At 55.0% G+C, this 20,097-nt stretch overlaps 1 protein-coding gene across 1 annotated transcript in view; it reads left to right on the plus strand.

Moving 5' to 3' along the window:
- The first annotated feature begins 1,966 nt into the window (after nt 1-1,966).
- Doc2b (double C2 domain beta) overlaps nt 1,967-20,097 on the plus strand; it is a 28,325-nt gene continuing 10,194 nt past the window's right edge. The window contains exons 1-5 of the mRNA XM_076870017.1: nt 1,967-2,487; nt 12,146-12,225; nt 17,027-17,101; nt 18,752-18,861; nt 18,998-19,124. Of these exons, the coding sequence (XP_076726132.1) occupies nt 2,115-2,487; nt 12,146-12,225; nt 17,027-17,101; nt 18,752-18,861; nt 18,998-19,124 (765 nt within the window). The 5' untranslated portion in view covers nt 1,967-2,114. The remainder of the gene's footprint in view (nt 2,488-12,145; nt 12,226-17,026; nt 17,102-18,751; nt 18,862-18,997; nt 19,125-20,097) is intronic.

The raw sequence follows: 20,097 nt of genomic DNA on the forward strand, positions 1-20,097 counted from the left end.
GAGGAACAAGGTTTTAACCTGTGCACCCAGCTCTGTCTGAGCCCTCCTCCAGGGGGAGTGGTGGAAGGGAGCGTGGGAACAAAGCCATTGAAGACACTTGAATTCTAATCCCAGCTTCGCCACAGTCATCCCAGTCAAATCTCTGTGCCTGAACCCCACCCCACCCCTCGCCTTTTTTTCCATTTTACTTACTTATTTATATTTTCGGTGCTGGGCATTGATCCCAGGAGCATTCTGCTACAGAGCTACACACCCCCAACCCTTTATTTTTCTATTCTGAGACAAGTCTTCCTAAATCGCCCAGGTTGGTCTCAAATTTGTGATCCTGTGAGCTCCACCTCATGGATAACTGGGATTACAGGTGCACCACTGCACCTTGTGAGCCTTAATTGCCTTAACAGCACACTCTGCCTACAGAATGAGGTCATAAAAGGGATCAATAACATGACATCCCTGGACATTCTTGGCACAGTATGACATGATTTTCAAAGGTGGGTAGTGACCACCACCATCTAACTCAGAGTAACTCTTACCTGATATGTTCAGTGCTACATGAGGGCTCACCCCAATTCTGTGAGGATAGAATTGGTCCCACTTCAAAGATGAGGAAATTGAGATTCAGAGGGCTCGAATGACCTGACTTAATGGTGTAGCTGGAGGCAACAAGGGGAAAGGTCTCTCCTTTCTTTTCTCTGTTCCCCATCCTCCTCAGGGTCTGTGGTGGGGAATGACACAGGCTTGGGGCCCCTCATTCAGATTCAAGGGAGAGACCCAGCCAAGAAGATAAGGCAGCTCTTGACACGTCAATGGAAACCAGAGAGTAAACAGGATTCCATCCATGCCAGGGCTTTCTGGGGACACACCTGTATAAGCAGCAGCCTGTTCCCAACAGAGCTTTGTTTTCAGAAAGCTAGGCAGCAGCAGGACTTGGGCTGTCCAGGGATTTATTTAGTTATCTGACCCTGAGTGGGTGGCCTGAGTGGGTGGGCAGGTAACACCCTGCCTTTCTACCTCTGCTTCATTGGTCATGTTCTGGGAGGGCATCCTCTGCCAGACCCTGCCTATCCTCACCCTCTCATTGACCAAGCCTTGGTCCAGGTTCTCATTCAGCCTGTCCTCCTGGGTCCTTCAAACTGCTCACTGACCAAAAGAGATCTGACTTGAGGTTACAGAGTGTGCATGTTTGTGACCTGAAAGGAAGTGTGCCTAGATTGTGCCAGAAGTGCTCTGGACAACTGAGAGTGTACATGTCCAGTTAGTGTATGCACAGCCTGTCCCTTCAGTCCTAGAAGTGTGGCTGTGTGTCCTGCTAAATAAGGTACAGATTTTAGGACGCCAGGCTCGGGTCCTCTGATGAGTTCTATGGGTGTGTGTATGTGTCCTTCCTGTTAGGTAGCTTGGAAAACTGAACCCTGGATATCAGCACTGTATGTGTTCTCTTGGAGTTTGGGGGGATGCTGGGGAGTAGTATTGTGCCCCAACAACCTCCCCGACTCTGTATATGTGCATGTTTAGTGTGTCTGCAGCCATGAGTGGGTGGAAACTACCACTAAGTACCTCTGTATACGTTTGTGTGTGCTTGGAGTGTCCCTGCACACCTGGGTGTGTCCTGTGAGAGTGAATGGTACCCAGCATGTGTTAGTATACACGGGAAAGTGTGAGTGTGCATCCTGCAGGTCCATGCTCCGCTGTCTCTCCGCTTTGTCCTGCAAGTGTGAGTGAATGGAAAGCGCTCGTGTGTGTGTATGTGTGTGTGTGTGCGCGCGCGCGGGGTCCCGGGCCAGCGTGCGCGCCAATGTGAGTGCGAGTGAGTGTGGTGGCGCTCGACTTGCTCCGCTCGCTCCTCGCTCGGCGCCCGCCCGCCCGCGCAGCCCGCACACTCACACTGCTTGGTTGCTACCGGGTGACGCGGGCTGGGCCCGCCCCCTGCCTGCCGGCCCCTGGCACTCACTCGCGCCGGCCGCCGCGGAGCAGGCAGCAGCCGTGTCAAGGCCGTCCGGGGGCACCCCGGCGATGCCCGCAGCCCCCGCCGCGCCCCGCCGGGCCTGCTGATCCGCCCCCGGGCCGGGGTAGCGCCGGGCCGGGCCGCGCCCGGGCGGGGCGGCGCTGCCTGTATGACCCTCCGGCGGCGCGGGGAGAAGGCGACCATCAGCATCCAGGAGCATATGGCCATCGACGTGTGTCCCGGCCCCATCCGACCCATCAAGCAGATATCCGACTACTTCCCCCGCTTCCCGCGGGGCCTGCCCCAGGCCACCGGGCCCCGCGCGGAGGCGCCCCCGGACGCCCCCGCACGTCCGGCCGCGGCTAGCGCGGGCCGCCACAGCCCCTCCGACGGCGCCCGCGACGACGACGAGGATGTGGACCAGCTCTTCGGAGCCTATGGCGCTAGCCCCGGCCCCAGCCCGGGTCCCAGTCCTGCGCGGCCGCCGGCCAAGCCGCCCGAGGATGAGCTGGACGCCGACGGCTACGAGTCGGACGACTGCAGTAAGTTTCCAACTCGCCGACTTCTCGCCCTCTCCCCTCTCCGTGGCTGGCGTGACCCCCGCGGGTCTCGCGCGTGTCCTTGGTCCCCTTCTCGTCGCTCTCCCTCTCCCTCCGCGTACATCCTCCGCCCGGCTGGCCACGGCCCCGTTGCCTGCTCGGTGCGCTCTCCGTGCGCCCTACAGACCCGCTCCCGCACCTCCCCCGACCTGGACGCAAGAGGTGGGAAGTTTGGGGGCGCCCTGCGGGGGTGTTCCATTTATGGGCCCCAGCTCCCGGGAGCCAGTGCCGCGCCCCCTCTCGGCCCTCCCGCCTGGAGACCCGGTGCGGGAAGCGGCTTTTGTTCCCGAGAAGGGCGGAGCTGCGCCCCGGGGAGACACCAGTTGCTGCTGGCCGCGCGGTCGCTCCCCGCCCGCGAGCTAGCTGCCGGCAGCCTGGCAGCCGAGGGTCGAGCTGGAGCAGGTTAGGGAGGAAGCTCGAGGCTGGGGCCGGCCAGACTTCCCCGGTGGGCCCGGCGGCCCGCACGGCGCAGCGGCTTTGCTGATGCGCGCGCCGAGGACCAGGAGGACCGCGGGGCCGCTTGTCCTTTGGAAAAACCTTGGCGGTTCTCCTCCTGCGTTCATAGACCCCGCCGCCGCTCTCGCCTGGCCTGCGGACCTTTGCCCACCTGTTACACCTGCTTCCCCCACCCCCACCCGGCAGGAAGGACCCCCAGCCCGCGCCCGCTCCTCTCGGGACTGAACCCCAAGGAGCAAGCAAGCGCCAGGGTCCCCGGAGCCGAGGCCCGGCCGGCGGGCGCTCCTGGCGCCTTGTGCTATCCCTGAGTGTGCCTGCCCGGAGGGATCTGGTACTGTTGGGGAAACCGAGGCGGGAAGATACCGAGATCCCATGCCCAATAGGTTTGCGCAGGGGTGGGGGTGGGGTAGGAACGCAGCGTGAAAGGCCCCCAACCCAGCTGTGGCCCCAGCCAAGTCCCTCAGACCCGGAAAATCGGTTTCAAAACCTCGCCCTTCCGCGGATATGAACCTTGCAGGGCTGAGGGCCCACGAGGGCTTCCCCAGGGCCTGTAGCCCCTCCCCTGCGCAGCAGTGGTAGAATAGGGCTCACCCGGGCCTCTGGACTGGGGCCTGGAGATTCTCTGAGCTTAACATGTGCCTCTGGAAGCTGAAGGTGGGGGTTAAGAGTGCCACCGGTATGCAGAGCCCACATCCCCGAACCTGGGGAGGGCCTATTAGCAACATTGGGTCCAAGCCCGCACCCACACTAAGACACATGCCTAGGCATGGCACTCACACCTGCACACATGTGTACGTGCACACACACAGTCCCCGAGGCAGGGTGCAGGCTGCTACTTGGGGCAGAGCAGCAAGACTGCAGCTGGATTTGGGGTTCCGGTAGGGGTTCCTTTACCTATTACACTGACCTTGGGCCCGTTCCTGAACCACTCTGACCTCAGGGATAAATTCCCCACACAGCACTGGGGGGACAAGTCATGGGTGCACTTTCTGGAAGCCATGACCACATCCCTCTGGGCCTCCAGCATGTTAAGGCCCTGCCCCCAAGAGTGGGACTGGGGAGCAGTCCTCTGTCTCCACTTGCCTGCTGGCTTGGGGAAATTGGGTCGGAAGAGTTTATTGCCTGCAGGGCTGTGCCCTGGATCTGCCCACCCGCAGCCCTGGAACTCTGTGCAAACTCACCTCCTCACTCACTGGCCTCTGCAGAGGCCTGAACCAGGACCCAAGTCAGTTCTTTGCCTGCCCTGGATCTAAAACCTAGGAAAATTGTTCCTATTTCCAGTATCTTGGGTGCTGTGCCAAGGGAGTGAGCCAGGTGGGCGGGGCTTCTGCTTGAGCTTCAGGCCACCCTCCTGCTGCCACAGAGGGCCCTCTGTATGACATATAGCCAAGAGTGGAGAAATTTGGTCATTTCTTTAGGCTGTCCCTGAACCCACAGGTGACAAAGGAGCCAGAAAGTAAGAAGCCCAGGCCAGCAGCCGGGGTCTCAGTCTATCAACTCAGCACTGGTCTAGCCGCCAGAGGTAGTACAGCAAAGGAGAGGAGGACTGGGTCCCCAGGCCACAGCACACAGGTGTCCTAGCTAGGGACAGACTCACATGGTTGGGCAGTACAAACAGTCCTGGACACAATTTAGCCAGCTTGAACTGGGAGAGTTGACCACACCCATATCACCAGAGCTCAAAAGAAGTCTGAGAGAGAGCAGAGCTAAAGAGGAGGGTGTGTGGCTGATCCAGGGTGGCTGGGCTTAGCCTCACCCCCTTTAAGAGCTGCCCAACCTTGGCTTAATTTCTATCAGTGGCTGGGAGCACAGAAATCTTGGCTGCTGTCCTTGGGGGAAAACGTTAGGGGGGCATGACCACCCTCTACCCAGTGCCCCCCGGCAGTGCCCCCTTTGAGCTCTGACAACCAGATCCCTAGAATAAGCCTAAATGATTCAAGCCAGATGGTTCATTACGGCTTTAGCCAGGGTTATGCTATTTGCTGCCCTAATTATTGGATTATCTCTGTTCTGACAAAAAGAAATGAGGGCGGTTGCTGTGTTGTCCAAACTGAGAGAGAAGTGTTGTTTATTGGCTTGGCCTTTGTCCCCCTCTTTAAGCCCATCCTTCCTTAGTCACCTCAAAGAACACGCACACCCAACCCACATGCTCCCAGCAGACCTCATTGAGAAAAGGCAGAGTGCTGGAATGAGAAGCTTCACCCCCTGGCTTCCCTTCCAGGTGTCCTAAGCTGATTACCGGTGTGCTCCCTCCAGATGGGCTGCCTGCCCTCCCATGGCTGCACAGGCTGCCCCTGTCCCATCCCATCTCCACCTGCAGAACCCTGTTCCCTTATTCAAAGCTGTGACGACTTAAGTTGCTTTGGGTTGCAAATCATGGAAAACCAACTCAAAGTGGCTTAAACAAGGAGAACAGCAGAGTCTTGTGGCACCTGGGTGCACTGCTGTAGCGGCTTCTCCACGCCATCAGGAGCAACAATACTGCTTTTCCACTTGGCCAGCTCTTTTCCTCTTGGGCTGAAAATCAGGACAGACTTCTATTCTCAAGGGTGTATGGGTGAGGTTCTAATGATGCAGTCGGTCTCCCATCAGCTGAGCAGGATGGCTGCTGTGGGTCCAGGCATCACATACAACAACAAGGTCCTAGATTTGATAAGGATCAGTTTCCTCCCCACATCTGTTCGTTTAAGATTGAGGAAAACTTCTCCCAAAAGTTCCTGGGTTGTGAGGGGGAAGCAGTGGTATAGCACTTGCCTCCCATGCACGAAGCCCTGGGTTTATCCCCCGCCCCACAAAAACAAAAGTTCCCAGGAGACCTGTCCTTTTGTCTCGTTGGCTAAAATTACATCGTATGCCCCTGCTTAAACCTGCCCCTATATGATTCACCCTGGGGCTGTCTCAGGTCTGATGCCCCTAGAGGCCTGGAGGAGGGGTGAAGTTGGAAGAGTCAGCCCCAAAGGCTCTCTGTGGCTGGGGGCAGATCCCACTTCCCACTGGATGTGCTTCCCCATCCTTTGAGCCATCCCCGGACCTCTTTTGGCCTCAGTCACATTCTGCCCAGACCTCTTCCTATTCAGGCACTGTGCTAAGTCATGCCTGTGACACGACTCTGACCTCAAGGTATTCACGGAAACCAAGACAAATGAGCAGCCCAGAAGCTAGGGACAGGAAGGCAGGAGCCCAAGTAAGAAGCTTTGACTTGCTCAGAGGGCACCCACAGAGAGGGCTCTGCTCTGAGGCTGAGAGGAAGGAGGAAGCAGGCTGGCAGAGTGGAAGGAAGAAAAAGAACAGCTGTGTGCACAGGTGCCGAAGTTTTGGAAACAAGCCCAGTGGAGGTGCAACAAGAGAGCCAAGTGGCTGGGGCAGAGGGAAAAGACGTGATGAGATCAAAGTGGTCATATCACAAAGGGTCTTGAATGCCTCACCAAGGAAGTTGAACTGAGTTTGGGAGGTGACAGAGGATCTTTGAAGAATTTAAAAGCAAAGGAACAAAAAGATTTATAGAAGTCCTAAACTTTTGCTTCTAAGAACCTGGGATTCAGGAATGTTTAACTCATTCCTCTGTGCCCCCCTGTGGTGCCTGGCTAAGTGTCTCAGTTTCCCCAAATGGGAAAGCTTTGACTTACCCTTAATATTTTTTTTTTAAACAGTACTAAGGAATTGGAACCAGGTTCACTTTACAATTGAGCTACATCCCCAGGCCTTTTTTTTTTTTTTTTTTTTGGAAACAGGGTCTCATTAAGTTGCCTAGGCTGACCTCAACCTTGCAAACCTCCTGCTTCAGCCTCCCAAGTAGCTGCAGTCACACGCATGCACCATTGCACCCGGAATTTTCTATGGTTTTTGACAGTTTTTTTTTCCATAATTATTTTAGAGGCTAACATTTTTCTTCAAAAAAAAAAAGACAGATTTCCCATTCCCAAGGGTGTATGGGTCAGGCAAGTTCAGGTGCAAACCAAGGTCCTAATGAGGCTGTCAGTCTTCACCGAGAAGCTGGGGAATGTTTAGTTTTAGAGGAACCAACCAGGGTTTGAGCTTGATTTTCTCTGAATTAGCCCCATTAAAGCTCTATAATTATCGACAAGCGGGTGACAAATCTCAAAGGCCCATTAGTGACCAACCCTCATTATTTTTCCAGAGATGTAAACTTTGGTCGGGGCATGTGATTTGAGTGGCCCCAAGGGCAGGACACAGCAGGATCCTGTGGCACACAGAGAAGCACCCTCTCCTGCCCCCAGGACCCTCCTCACCCCTGCCACCACCCAGGGTGTTTACATCTCAAGCCCTCCACGGGCAGCTGGGAGTCCCCCAGCCCGACAGCAGCCCTGCTTCCTCTTCCTACAAAGTGGCAAACAAAAATTTTCCAGAAGCTACTAGACTTTAGGATAGAAATTATCGGGGCTGGGGTGGTGGCTCAGTGGTGGAGTGCTTGCCTGGCATGTGTGAGGCACTGGGTTTGATTCTCAGCATCACATATGAATAAATTAAATAAAGGTCTGTCAACAACTAAAAAAAGAGAGAGAGAGAAATTATGCAGCCCTGCTGGGCCACACTGGCCAAGCCATTTCTCCTCTCTGAGCTTTAGATCTTCAAATGGAAAGGAAACAGTTTGGACCATATGCCTCCTAAGAGAGCTCTCCCCACTCCAGAATTGTGACTGAGCTTCTACTTATAAACTAGAATTTCTTACAGAACTTTTGAGTAGAGTCTGGCAGGGTGGTGCATACTGTAATCCCAGTGACTTGAGAGGCTGAGGCAGGAGGATCGCACTTTTAAGGTCAGCCTCTACAACTTACAAGATCCTGTCTCAAAAAAAAAAAAAAAAAGAAAAGAAAAGGGCTGGGAATGTAGTGATAGAGGCCCCCTGGGTTCAATCCCTAGTACTAGTACCCAGTTCTGCAAAAAAAACACCTTTTAGTGGAGTTCAAAGAAGTTCAGCAGCCCACCCCGCCTCCCAGGGATGCACTAGGCATATGGTTCTTTCCCAGGAAGTGGTCATAGGTATCCAGTTTGGGCAGGACAGCATCTTTAGACAGAGCCGTGGAAGGGGCTCCTTCCTTCTCCTGTGTTCCCGATGGGGAGCAGGCGACCCCTCTCCTTCATCCCTCTCTGGGGTCAGGAAGCAGGTAGCCGTCATGGACTGTGTGTCTAGACGTGACACCACACCCAGCCCCACTCCAGTGCCCCCGAGGAGAGCAACTTGGTGTGAACTGACCTGCGGTGTGGATTGAGCACCTGCTTCTGACCAGTCTTGCAGATGTAGCCAAGGCAGGGTCCCTGTCCTGGTGACACTCATGTCTTAAAGAAACAGGTGGACCCAAGCTGAATGGCAGATTAACCGGCCATGGTGCCCCATCAGCGGGTCAGAGAACGTTACTATAGAAGCACCCCGGGCTGGGTGAGTCCTGGGCCTGTGGCTGTGTTAGTGGTTCCAGGGATGGTGAGTCCACCTCACCCACAGGCTACAGGCAGCAGAAGGCCAAACCCAGTTATCACTAAAGCACATGTTCTTTTTTTAGGAGGGGACAGGTTATGAAGGATTGAACCCAGAGGCACTTAACCACTGAGCCACATCCTCAGCCCATTTTAATTTTTTTTTTTTTTTTTTTAATTTAGAGACAGGGTCTCACCCAAGTTGCTTAGGGCCTTGCTAAGTTACTGAGGCTGGCTTTGAACTTGCCATCCTCCTGCCTCAGCCTCCAAGCCGCTGGGATTACAGGCAAGTGCCACTGTGTCTGGCAGCACATTCTTTTATGTTAGGCTCTTGGTCCGGACACTGTTCTAACAAGTATTATCAGCTGGTTTCATGGAGGGAACTACTGAAGAGGAGAGAGAACTGTTTGTGTTACAAGAGGCAAGTGCTCTAATAGGATTTCAGGGTGATACAAAAGGAAGAAGCGGAAAAGTGAAGGATAACCTCACAAAGGACCAAGCTTGGGACCACCAGGTGGAGGGATCGCCTCACACGGCCCCCCATGTCTGGGCCGTGACAATGACCCTTAGACGAATAATCATCATCACAGCAGTGACTTGGGTTATTTAGAAAAGCTTAAATGATCATCCATATATCCTGTCCCCAAAGGTGGGGTGCCGGGGGACTCGGTGATCCAATTTAGAACGGGTTCCTTCCAGAACGGGTCTCAGAGGGGCAAGCACAGTTATCTAGAAGTCACCTAAATGAATCTGCTCCTGCAGTAATTATCTGCTGAGCACTCGCTGTACCCCAGACGCTGTGTGCTGTCTCCCGTCCTTAGATGAGGAAACTGAGGCAGGAAGAGGTCACACAGCAAGGAAGTGCCCCGGCAGGATTTGAACCTGTGGAGTCTGACATCAGGGGTGGCACTCCACACTGTTGCAGGCAAGGACAAAGGCGTGAGCCGTGTGCCTCGCCTGGCTGGGGCCTGGTTAACAAGGCAAATCCAGCTCCGTGTCCTGCTCAGAGGAGAAAGGGCAGCTCCACCCATGTGGCCCTTCATTTTCTTGCAGATTCAACAAACCTCTTCCCTAGGCCCCTACAAGGGCCTAGAAGTCCTCAGACTTCATCTACAAGGGCCCAGATTGGAAGCATGCCCAGGTTGGAACCGTGTTCCCTTTGCAGGCCATGGTCTGGGGCTGTCTATGCAGACGGGTGTGGTTGGCATTGGCCAGTGGCTGCAGCTCATCTAGACCAGAGCTGAGAGTCTAGGGAAGCCCCAGCCTGAAGACACGCCCAGCATCACTGCAGCCACTAAGCCCCCACCGGCCAGGCGGCCTGTGTTTGGAGTATCCCCTCCCCCAGCCCCTTTGTGCCCCTCCTCAACTCCCACTGATCCTTCCTGGCTCAGATGAAGCATCACTTCCTCCAGGAAGCTTTCCCTGGTGGTTCCACTTTGCCATGAGGCCCTGTGACCCTCCTCTTGGCTCCTTCCTGTGTTCTGACAAGTTCTTTCCAGCTGTGCTTTCCTTGGGGGCAGGGACCTGCCTTACAGCTCTCTTGATCCCTAGAGTCTAGCTTATTATAAACACTGGGTTAATAAAGAATGAATGAATAAGACACCAGTTGAGGGGCAGGGGATATAGCTCAGTTGGTAGAGTGCCTGCCTTGCATGCACAGGCTCTGGGTTCAATCCCCAGCACCACACACACACACACACACACACACACACACACACACTCACAGGCAACAGTTGATCAGCCCAGCAGCTTGGGAGCAGGATCAGGGCGTATGAATGTACATCTTGCTGTCTGGGACCTGCCCCCAAGATCTGCTGGTCTTCCTGCTGGGAACCGCTTGGGCCTGGAAAGCCACCGCTGCTCTGAGTGACTGCTCCAAGGGTGGCAGCTGCACCCAGTTACAGCTGCACCTCTGCCTGGCCCTGGGGAACTGACTTGGGAGCAGCCGCCCAAGGACCCAGGTGGCCCTTTGCAGCCCACCCAGGGTCTCAAAGGGGCCAGAGAGACTGCACTCCATAGTCCCGCTAGTTGCAGTGAGAGGATCAGCTGTCAGCCCAGGGCCTGTAGCTCTCAAAGCCCCATCACCTTTGCCTTGTCACACAATCCTTATGACACTTCACAAGTGAGGGAAACTGAGGCCCAGAGCCCAGGACAGCAGTTGTACATGGCAGACAGGGTGCTTAGCACAGGTAGGCACCACACTGGGCCAGGGCACAGGCCGGCCCTAGAGAGTGGCCAGGCTGTAGGCTAACTGGGTGTGACTCAGGGTACCATCTGGGGGCAGGGGATGAACCTCTCCTCTCTGAGCCTCAGCTCCTTATCTGAAAAGTGGGAAGAATATTGCCACTTCCCAGGGTTCGGTGGGATGGGAGGATGAAGAAGCATACAATTGGTGATCAGTCGGTGTCTGTGGTCCTTGGGACTGGACTCCTCCATTCCTGGCTATTTGGGGAGGGGGGGAATTAGTGGTATGCCTTTACACTTTTTAAAAATATTTTTTAGTTGTCAATGGACCTTTATTTATTTATTTATTTTATGTGGTGCTGAGGATCGAACCCAGGGCCTCACACATACTAGGCGAGCACTCTACCTCTGAGCCCCAGCCCCAGCCCCAGCCCCGCCTCTCCACTTTTACCTGTTAGCTGGAAGCAGTAGTTTTATTGCTAATGTAGTCTTTCCATTTTCTTTTTGTAAAACTCGAGGGTTATTTTTTCCCCAGTGCTTAGGGATGGGACCCAGGACCTCTTGTATGGTAGGCACTGAGCCCCAGCCCTGTGTATCTGTCTTTATTCAGAAGCATTGTAGACTGGAATGGCGACGCTCATCACTGTGATTGTGAACATGTGTCTGTGCCCTTAAGGAACCAGCAGTGTGCACTGCAAATACGTGTAGTTCCTTAATCTCAATACCGAAGCCATTTGGGTAATTTTAAAACGTTATTAATGGTATCCTCATATCGTTTTACTAAGCTTTGCTATAAAAGTAATACTTTGGTTGCTTTAACTAATTCCAGCCATTTAAAAAAGAAAATGAAACAGGGCACAGTGGCACATGCCTGTGATTTCAGTGACTCAGGAAGCAGGGGCAGAAGGATCGCAAGTTCAAGGCCAGCTTGGGCAACTTAACAAGGCCCTGTCTCAAAATTAAAAAGCAAAAAGGACTAGAGATATAGTTCAATGGCAGAGCGTCCCTGAGTTCAGTGCCCAGTGCAGGAGAGAGCTGGGGGAACAAAAATGATTTTGCTTTTTGGTTTGTACAACAGCCCTGAAGACAGTGTCTATGCAGCAAGGATCTATAATGGTTAGATAGAGCAGTGCTTGTGCAGGAGGGGTATGGGAGTTTAATTTGTGTAAACCACTGATGTTCTGTGAAATTGGAGTTGATGGCCACATTCCGTATACCTCCTGCATATTCAGATATCCTCAGAAGGAGCATGAGGAGAGCCTGATGCAGTGGTGCACACCTATAATCCCAGCAGCTCAGGAGGCCGAGGCAGGAGGATCGCCTCCAGTTCAAAGCCAGCCTCAGCAAATTAGTGACACCCTAAGCAACTCGGTGGGATCCTGTCTCTAAATAAAATATGAAAAGGGCTGGGGATGTGGATCAGTGGTTAAGCACCTCGAGGTTCAATACCGGGTACAAAAAAAATAAATAAATAAAAGTGTGGCTCATTGCTTACAGATCAGTGTGTGATCTGTCCCTCTGTTTGCAGCCGCGCTGGGCACGCTGGACTTCAGCCTGCTCTATGACCAGGAGAACAATGCCCTCCACTGCACCATCAGCAAGGCCAAGGTAGGCTCCCGCACCCCAGTGTCCCCGCTCCTGCTGCGGCTTCTGGAGAATGGGCCAAGGCTGGGGAGGCCAGTCCTGCCCCCGTCCTTACTGTCTAGGCTTCACGGTGTCTGTGGGAGCAAATTCTTACTTAACGCATCTCAGCTCCCACTTCCCCCAAAAAAACTCTGCACCATGGGGCATTTGAGGGAAGGAGCAGGAGAAAGGGAGGAGAACGGGTATATGGAGGCCCTGGTGGGGCTTTCAGGGGACATGCAGACTGGGAGGACTGTCCAGGAAGGGAGTCGGTAGGGAAGACCTGTCCTGCAGCAAAGGAGGGCGCGAGGGTTGGATCTGATGCCGCTGGGTCTCCTGGACCCCAAGTTCCCGGCTCCGGGGCTTCCTGGGAGGACTCCGCTGTCCTGCTCTGAATGCTGTGGGTGCCACCAAAGCAGGCTGCCACTCCAGGTCGGGGTTAACCTTTGGGCCTGATCCCGAAGGGTCCCCGGGGCCCAGAGGTCCCCCAGCCAGGCCCTCCAGTGCTCCCTGTGGCTCTGCCCTGGAGCCAGTGTGTGCCACTCTGGGTTCTCAACCATGCTGTTCCCTTCATCCCCCCACATGGCTCCTTTTTGGGAGGAAGGTACCAAAGTTGATGTTCTCTCGCAAGGTAAGGGCCCACGTGGCCAGCAGAGCCCCCGTAACAGGGCTGCCTGCCGAGGGGCCTGGGACAGCCCAGCTCAGAGGGAGGGGCTTCCTGCAGAGCAGCCTGGGCCCAGAGCCCACACCCTGCAGCCCCAACCTGCAGGCGCCCTCTGCCCCTCCCCTCCACCAGCTGACTTGAGGGACTGACCTTGGCTTTGTACCCACCAGGCTGCCTGCAGCCTCCCTAGGCTATACCCCAGCCCAGCCTGGGCCACCACCCTTGATCTGCCATGGGCGAGCATGAGTATGTCCACATGGAGACCAGGGGCCTGGCCACCTGGGGCCACCGCTCCATCCCTCACTCTGCCCTCTTGTGGCAACTCCCCAGGCTGCGGCTCAGGGCATGCCCAGACCTACCCTGTAGGAGGAGAGCTGAGCATCTGGTGTCCCCCCAGCCTCGCCAAGGTGGAGGCCAGGCTGCAGGGCCACACAAACCCCTTCTCCTCTCCCTCCCCGCCAGCTTCGTAGAGATGGTCCAGGCTTGGGGACTAGCTCAGGCCGCTCTCGCCAGAGCCCACACCTTCTCTTTCCCGTCAGTCACTAGAGCTCTTCCCTGCCTCCTCTGCCCAGCTCCAGTGTGTTTTGTGAGTGTTTTGTGAGTGTGTGCTCGTGTCTGCGTGTGTCTGTTGGTGGGTGCACAGATCTAGTTGGAAACTGATGTGTACGCATATAGGTGTCCATGGGGGGTACACTCCTGAAGGCATCAGAGGTGGGGGACAGAAACCCCCAAGCCATGGTGGCCCCCATTCTCCAGTTCTTTCTGTGAGTAAATCCAGCTCTACAGGAAAGGGGTACAGGCATGGGTAGAGCTGGGGTTCTGGTGTGGAGAGTGGGGGGGTCCCCAAATGGGAGCCTCTCAGGGTCTCTGGGGAAGCTGTACCCACTTGACCACACCCACCCTGAGTGAAGGTGAGTCTCTATTCATTTACAAGGTAGGGCCCCTCTGCCCCCTGAATGGCTAATGCAGCCCCCAGTGCTCACGTGTGCTCAGGGCCTAACGCTTTCCTGGAGGCTGCACCCACCTGCACACTCACAGGCACCCCCAAGCACACGTGGACACAGGGCACTCAAGTCCCAGAAGGGGCTGGGGAAACACCAACAGAACCACAGTCCCGGGAGACTCTTTTCTTTTCTCCTATTTTTGGGGGGGTACCCAGGATTGAACCCAGAGATGCTTAACCACTGAACCACATCCCCAGCCCTGTTTTATATTTTATTTAGAGACAGGGTTTTTGCTAAGTTGCTTAAGGCCTCACTAAATTGCTGAGGCTGTCCTTGAACTTACAGTCCTCCTGCCTCAGCCTCCGAGTCACTGGGATTACAGGTGTGTGCGCCAGCAGTTGCTGTTTTCTGACTGTGGTAAAATAGACAAGTATGAAATTTTCCATCATAACCATTTTTGATGTGTACAGGTCAGGGGTGCTAAGTGGTTCATATTGTGGAGCTACATCGACAACATCCATTTCCAGATCGTTTTCATCTGGCAGTACTAAAAGTCTACCCATTCAACAGCTCCCTGGTCCCTCTCCCCGCCACCACCACCAGACTCTTTGTGCCCAGGAGTTTGACTCAGGAGACCTCGTGGGAGTGGACTCCTGCAGGGTTTGTCCTTTTGAGGTGGCTTGTTTCACTCTGCCTGATGTCCCTTGGCCCATCATGCATGTTGGAGTCCCTTCCTTCTTAGGGCTGAGGAATACTTGAGCCTTTGCAAGTCCTGAAAGCTCTTCTCCTTGAACACTGGCCGGCAGCCTCTGAGAGGCCCAGGGCCTGGGTTTGGGGGGGAACCCTCTTCTCCAAGCAAGACTCTCTGTGCCAAGAGCCACCGGGGCCTCCCCTCAGCCCCTCACATGCCTGCCCCTCCCTTAGACTGTGGGGTCAGCTTTTTGTCTTTCGTAGGTAAGCTGGTGGGAGGCCTACCTAAGAGGCCACCCTCTTGCGCCCTGAAACCTGAAAACCCTTCCTGGACAGGGGTCAGGCTCCGTGGAGAGCAAGATGCACAGAGGGCTAATGAAAGCCCTGCTCCTGCCCAGGTGACTGCAGGAGAAAATTTGAGAAATTTGACCCAATGGAGACATTTTAAGCTACAACAAACAAATGTGTAAGAATTGTAGAAATGTGTGGGGACGGAGGAGGAGGCACATGCCTGTCATTCTAGTGGCTCAGGAGGCTGAGGCAAAAAGATCGAAAGTTCCAGGCCAGCCTCAGCAACTTAGTGAGGCCCTATGCAACTTAGCAAGACCCTGTCTCAAAAATAAAAACTAGAAAGGGCTGGGTGCACACCTATAATCCCAGCAGCTGGGGAGGCTGAGACAGGAGGATCGCAAGTTCAAAGCCAGCCTCAGTGATGGCAAGGAGCTAAGCAACTCAGGGGGACCCTGTCTCTAAATAAAACACAAAATAAGGCTGGGGATGTGGTCAGTGGTCGAGTGCCCCTGAGTTCACTTCCTGGTACCAAAATAAATAAATAAAAATAAGGGCTGAGATGTGGCTCAGTGGTTAAGTATGTCCGGGTTCCATCCCTGGTACCAAAACAAAAGAATTGTAGAAATGTGACAGAAGCCTTCAGCCTGGTTGCAGCAGCCCTGCTCAGGCTGGACCACCAGACTCCCCAGAAGAACGCCACACTTGGCTTTGGGCACTCGGTGGGAAAGGAAGAGAGGCCAGGAGTGGGTCTTGAGGGAGCCTGGTGGCCATGGGCACCCACAGAGCCTCCAAGCAAAGCCCCACCCCAGTGTTGGACAGTTCAGGGCAGACCTGTGACCCTAGCAACTCTGGGTGTAGCTCAGAGACCCCCATTCCAGCCTTCAGCGGCTTCTCTGGCATCTTCCCAGGGCCTAGCATGTCAGAGAACAGGGCAGGCACCGGAGCAGGCCTGCTTCTATATTGCTCTGACTCAAGGAAGTTGTTTTTTTTTTTTTTTTTTTTTTTTTTTTTTTGTGGTACTGGGAATTGAACCCAGGGCGCTTACCCACTGAGCCACACCCCCAGCCCTCTTTATTTTTTATTTTGAGACAGGATCTTGCCACATTACTTAGGGCCTCCTAAGTTGCGGAGGCTGGCTTTGAACTTGCAGTCCTGCCTCAGCCTTCCATATCTCTGGAATGACAGCCCCACGGCACCCAGCTGGAAATCAGAATTATGAAGCCCTTTTACAGACCCTAAAGCAGAGGACACAAAGGAATTCGTCCATTTACCCAACTAATAAGTTGCAAAGGCCAAGATCTGAACTCAGGCCTGTGTGACTCCCAACCTGTACCCTTTCCCAGTAGCTGACAAGCAGTGTGTGGAGCACCCACTTGGGCCCCCCTCCAAACCATGTGGTCTGGACCCGGGAGAGGAGCTTGGGGCTGCCCATGGCCATGGGCCTGACCATGAGCAGTGAGCTGCCTCTCCCCTACCCAGCGGCTTGGCTGCTTCTCTATGTCCCCACGTGACACCCCAGAAAGGGGGAAAGATGCAGTTTCCAGAAACAAGCCCCTGCAAGAGGTCAGCTAAGTCCCCATCTGTGGTTCCCTTGGTCGCAGGCTGTTGCAAAAGGAACTTAGTTTGCAAAAGGAACTGAAAGCAAAGTTAGTGAGGGGTGCCATCTTGTGGAGGGACCCTCGATGGCTGGGCAGCCTGGGACCTCTGTGGACACTAACTGGCTGTCCCTGCGATAAATCCAGAAAGAAGCTAAGTCTGGTCTCGCCAGTCTCCCAGGCCCTGGAGCACTCTCCCACACCCACCGAGGGAGGGGTGAACGGGTAGACGGGGCCAGGTGGATTCAGGGTCAGGGAGGGCAGTCTCTATCGGGGAGCTGTGTTTGAAAAGTGGGAGAGGAACGTCCAGAAGAGGGAAGGGCCGGATCAAAGAGGGAAGATGAGGCTTGACCAGGGCGAGGAGAGTCACCTGGCCTCCATGATAGGGAGGATGGAAAGAGAAAGAGGCCCGTGACAGCCGTCCCAGGCCAGGTTGGGGAGGTTGCGCTGATGGGCCCTGAGTCAGCCTCCTGCACCCCGTCTCAGGGTGTGAGGTCAGAGGGCTTCTGGGAAGAGGACCAGCAGACCAGGGGACATGGAGGTCCTGGCTGGTCTGTGTCCTCAATGGCCAAGTCATACCCTCTGCTGCTCCCTCTGCTCAGGGCCTGAAACCCATGGACCACAATGGTCTGGCGGACCCCTACGTCAAGCTCCACCTGCTGCCAGGAGCCAGTAAGGTAAGGGGGTTCCTCCCCAGGCCTGCATGCTCTGGCTGGGACACCCAGGGGATCTCAGCCTTGACCTTCACTCAGCACCAGTCAGCCCCACGCCCTGCAGCCTTTCCAGGGACTTCAAGGGTCAGCATCACATATTTGATCAGTGGGGAAAGCACCCCCCACTCAGAGATTTTCTGGGACAGTGTTTTGTAAGAAGCCTCAGCTGGAGATGAATATCAAATGCCAAGAGCCTGGTGCAGTGGCACACGCCTGTAATCCTAGCAGCTGGGGAGGCCGAGGCAGGAGGATCAAGAGTTCAAAGCCAGCCTCAGCAATTTAATGAGGCCCTGAGCAACTCAGTGAGACCCTGTCTCTAAAATACAAAAAGGGCTGGGGATGTGGCTCAGTGGGATCGAGTGCCCCTGAGTTCAATTCCAAGTACTATTAAAAAAAAAAAAATTATATCCCAAGAAAAGACTCCTTGGCCAATAACATGGTGAAACATTTTCCAGCGGGTTTCTTGACTGTAGGACTTGTCAGAGCCTTTAGTACATTAATGGGCTGCTCTGCAGTTCTCCATAAGGGGGACTCAATGGCAGCACCTACCCAATTTATTTGACCCCTGAACTCCTGTTCCCATGCTGGATGCCACAGCAGGCAGGTGGAAGTGCAGAGGGCATGAGGGCACTATTCCAACGTGGCCAGGCCCCCCCACGAGGAGAGGTTGGGTTCTAGACAGAAAGAAAGTCCCAGCAAAGGCACGGAGGAGGGGGCTTCAGGGATGAGCCAGAAGGAGCCGATCCAGCTCCGCGGCCAAGTTCCCTCCCACAGGACCAGTCCCTACCACCAGGGGCCTGAAGGTGGGGTCCCCCTCACCTGAGCCTCCTGTCCCTGCTGCAGAAAATCGCCACAAACTTAGGGACTCAAAGCAACACACATCTGTTATGTCACCACTCTGCGGCTGGACACCTGGCAGGGGTCTCAATGGGCTAAAAGTCAAGGCGTCAGAGGGCTGCGTTCCTTTTGGAGCCCTAGAGAGAAGTCTGCTTCCCAGCCCTTTCCAGCTACCAGAAGCCACCCACGCCCACGTTCCTTGGCTCTTGAGTCCATTCTCGGTCACCTCTCCTTCGGAGGCTCTCCCTTGGCCCCTCTTCTGAATTTTTTTTTTTTTTTTTTTTTTTTTTTTTGTGATACTGGGAATTGAACCCACGGAGCTACATCTCCTATCCCATCCCTTTTTGTTTCATTTTTCAGACAGGATCTCCCTAAATTGCTAAGACTGGCCTCCAGCTTGTAATCCTCCTGCCTCAGCCTCCCAGGTTGTTGCTGGGATTTTAGGCGTGTGCCACACACCAGCCTCTTTCTGCTTTTAAGGACCTCCCCCCATCACAAGGGACCACCCAGATAACCTAGGATAATCTCCCTGGTTGGGTCTTGTTTTCGCATATGCTAAGCAAACGGCCTACCACCAAGCCACACTCAGACTGCCCTATTTTGAAGTCCGCTAATTAACAATCTCAGTTCTGTCGGCCACCTCCGTTCACCTTTTGTGTGTCAGACAGCATGTCCACAGGGTCCTTTGGGATTAGGCTATGGCCATCTTTGGGGCCATTATTCTGCCTCTGGCACTCCTTCAGTACTAATAAGATCATTTTTTTCCCCTTTCTCCAGGCAAATAAGCTCAGAACCAAAACTCTGCGAAACACTTTGAACCCCACGTGGAACGAGACCCTCACTTACTACGGGATCACAGACGAGGACATGATCCGCAAGACCCTGCGGTGGGTGAGGGCCTGGGGTGCCTGCTCCCCACTGCCCCATCCCCGGGCCCCACCCTTGACAAATCCCCACTGACCCTGGAAGCAGACTCGGGGTGCACAGTGCGTCTGAGGTGCTGGCTGTGCCCATTGCCTCCAGGATCTCTGTGTGTGACGAGGACAAATTCCGCCACAACGAGTTTATCGGGGAGACGCGAGTGCCCTTGAAGAAGCTGAAAGCCAACCACACCAAGACGTTCAGCATCTGCCTGGAGAAGCAGCTGCCGGTGAGTGGGCCCTGGGCGCCCTCCAGCCACCACGTTGTGCCCACCCATCCAGCGCGCTCTGTGCTGGAGCTCGGGGCCAGGAGGATTTACTAAGCGCCATTTACTATGCACCCCACATGGTTGTAGGTGCCTGGGAGATGGGCAGAACGTCCTGTCTGTTGCAGGCACCGGGCGAGGCTAATGAATGGAGCTGAGAGAGCAAGGGAAGTGGGCAGTCCCAGGAGCTGAGATGGCAGGGAAGGACGTGGGCACACAGGAGGATGTGAAGCACAGGCCTTGCATCTGGTGACATATTAACAGGCTCACTGCCTCCTGGGCTAAGAATGGCAGGAAGAATTGGGAGGAGACGGTGAGTCCCAGGCCGGGGTGGGCTGAGAGGCTTGCTCCAGACTGAATGCACCAGCAGCTGGGCCCTCGGGCAGGCGAGGACAGGGGCAGTGCTGGTGTTCTGGGCTTGAACAACTGGACAGATGAGGTGGCTGTTAACTAGGAGCAGCTGGGGCGACGTGGGCTCAGGCGCTCAATTGGACCGTGTTAGTCTTGAAGTGTCTGTGAGATCCCCAGAGGAGACAGCAGATATTTTTTTTCCTAGAAATTGCAATTGTTTGCAAACAGTGTCAGAACAGATTTTGCCCTTCGGCCGCCTCCGGCAGCTGAGCCCTGCAAGTGTCTCGGTCTTCTGTGTCTCTGCGCGCTCCCCCGCCCCCAGCCTCTTTCTCTGCACCCTGGTCAGAGGGCTGGAGTGGTCGGCAGGAGTCTCCAGTGTCCTAGGGCCAAGAGAAACACTGGGTCCTCCGCGGCCCAGTGTTCAGGACACCAGAGAGTGGCACAGCATCCCCCCAGAGCCCCTGCACTAGAGGAAAGGGAGGGAGGATGTGGATTCCCAGCAAGCTCAGCCCAAGCCAAGCCCTGGGAACCAGTCAACCGCAGCCCGAGCTCCCCGCTGAAGCCCGTCCCATCTTTTTGCATAACC

Source organism: Callospermophilus lateralis, chromosome 11 (genome assembly GCF_048772815.1).
Source record: "Callospermophilus lateralis isolate mCalLat2 chromosome 11, mCalLat2.hap1, whole genome shotgun sequence".
Classification (NCBI taxonomy): domain Eukaryota; kingdom Metazoa; phylum Chordata; class Mammalia; order Rodentia; family Sciuridae; genus Callospermophilus; species Callospermophilus lateralis.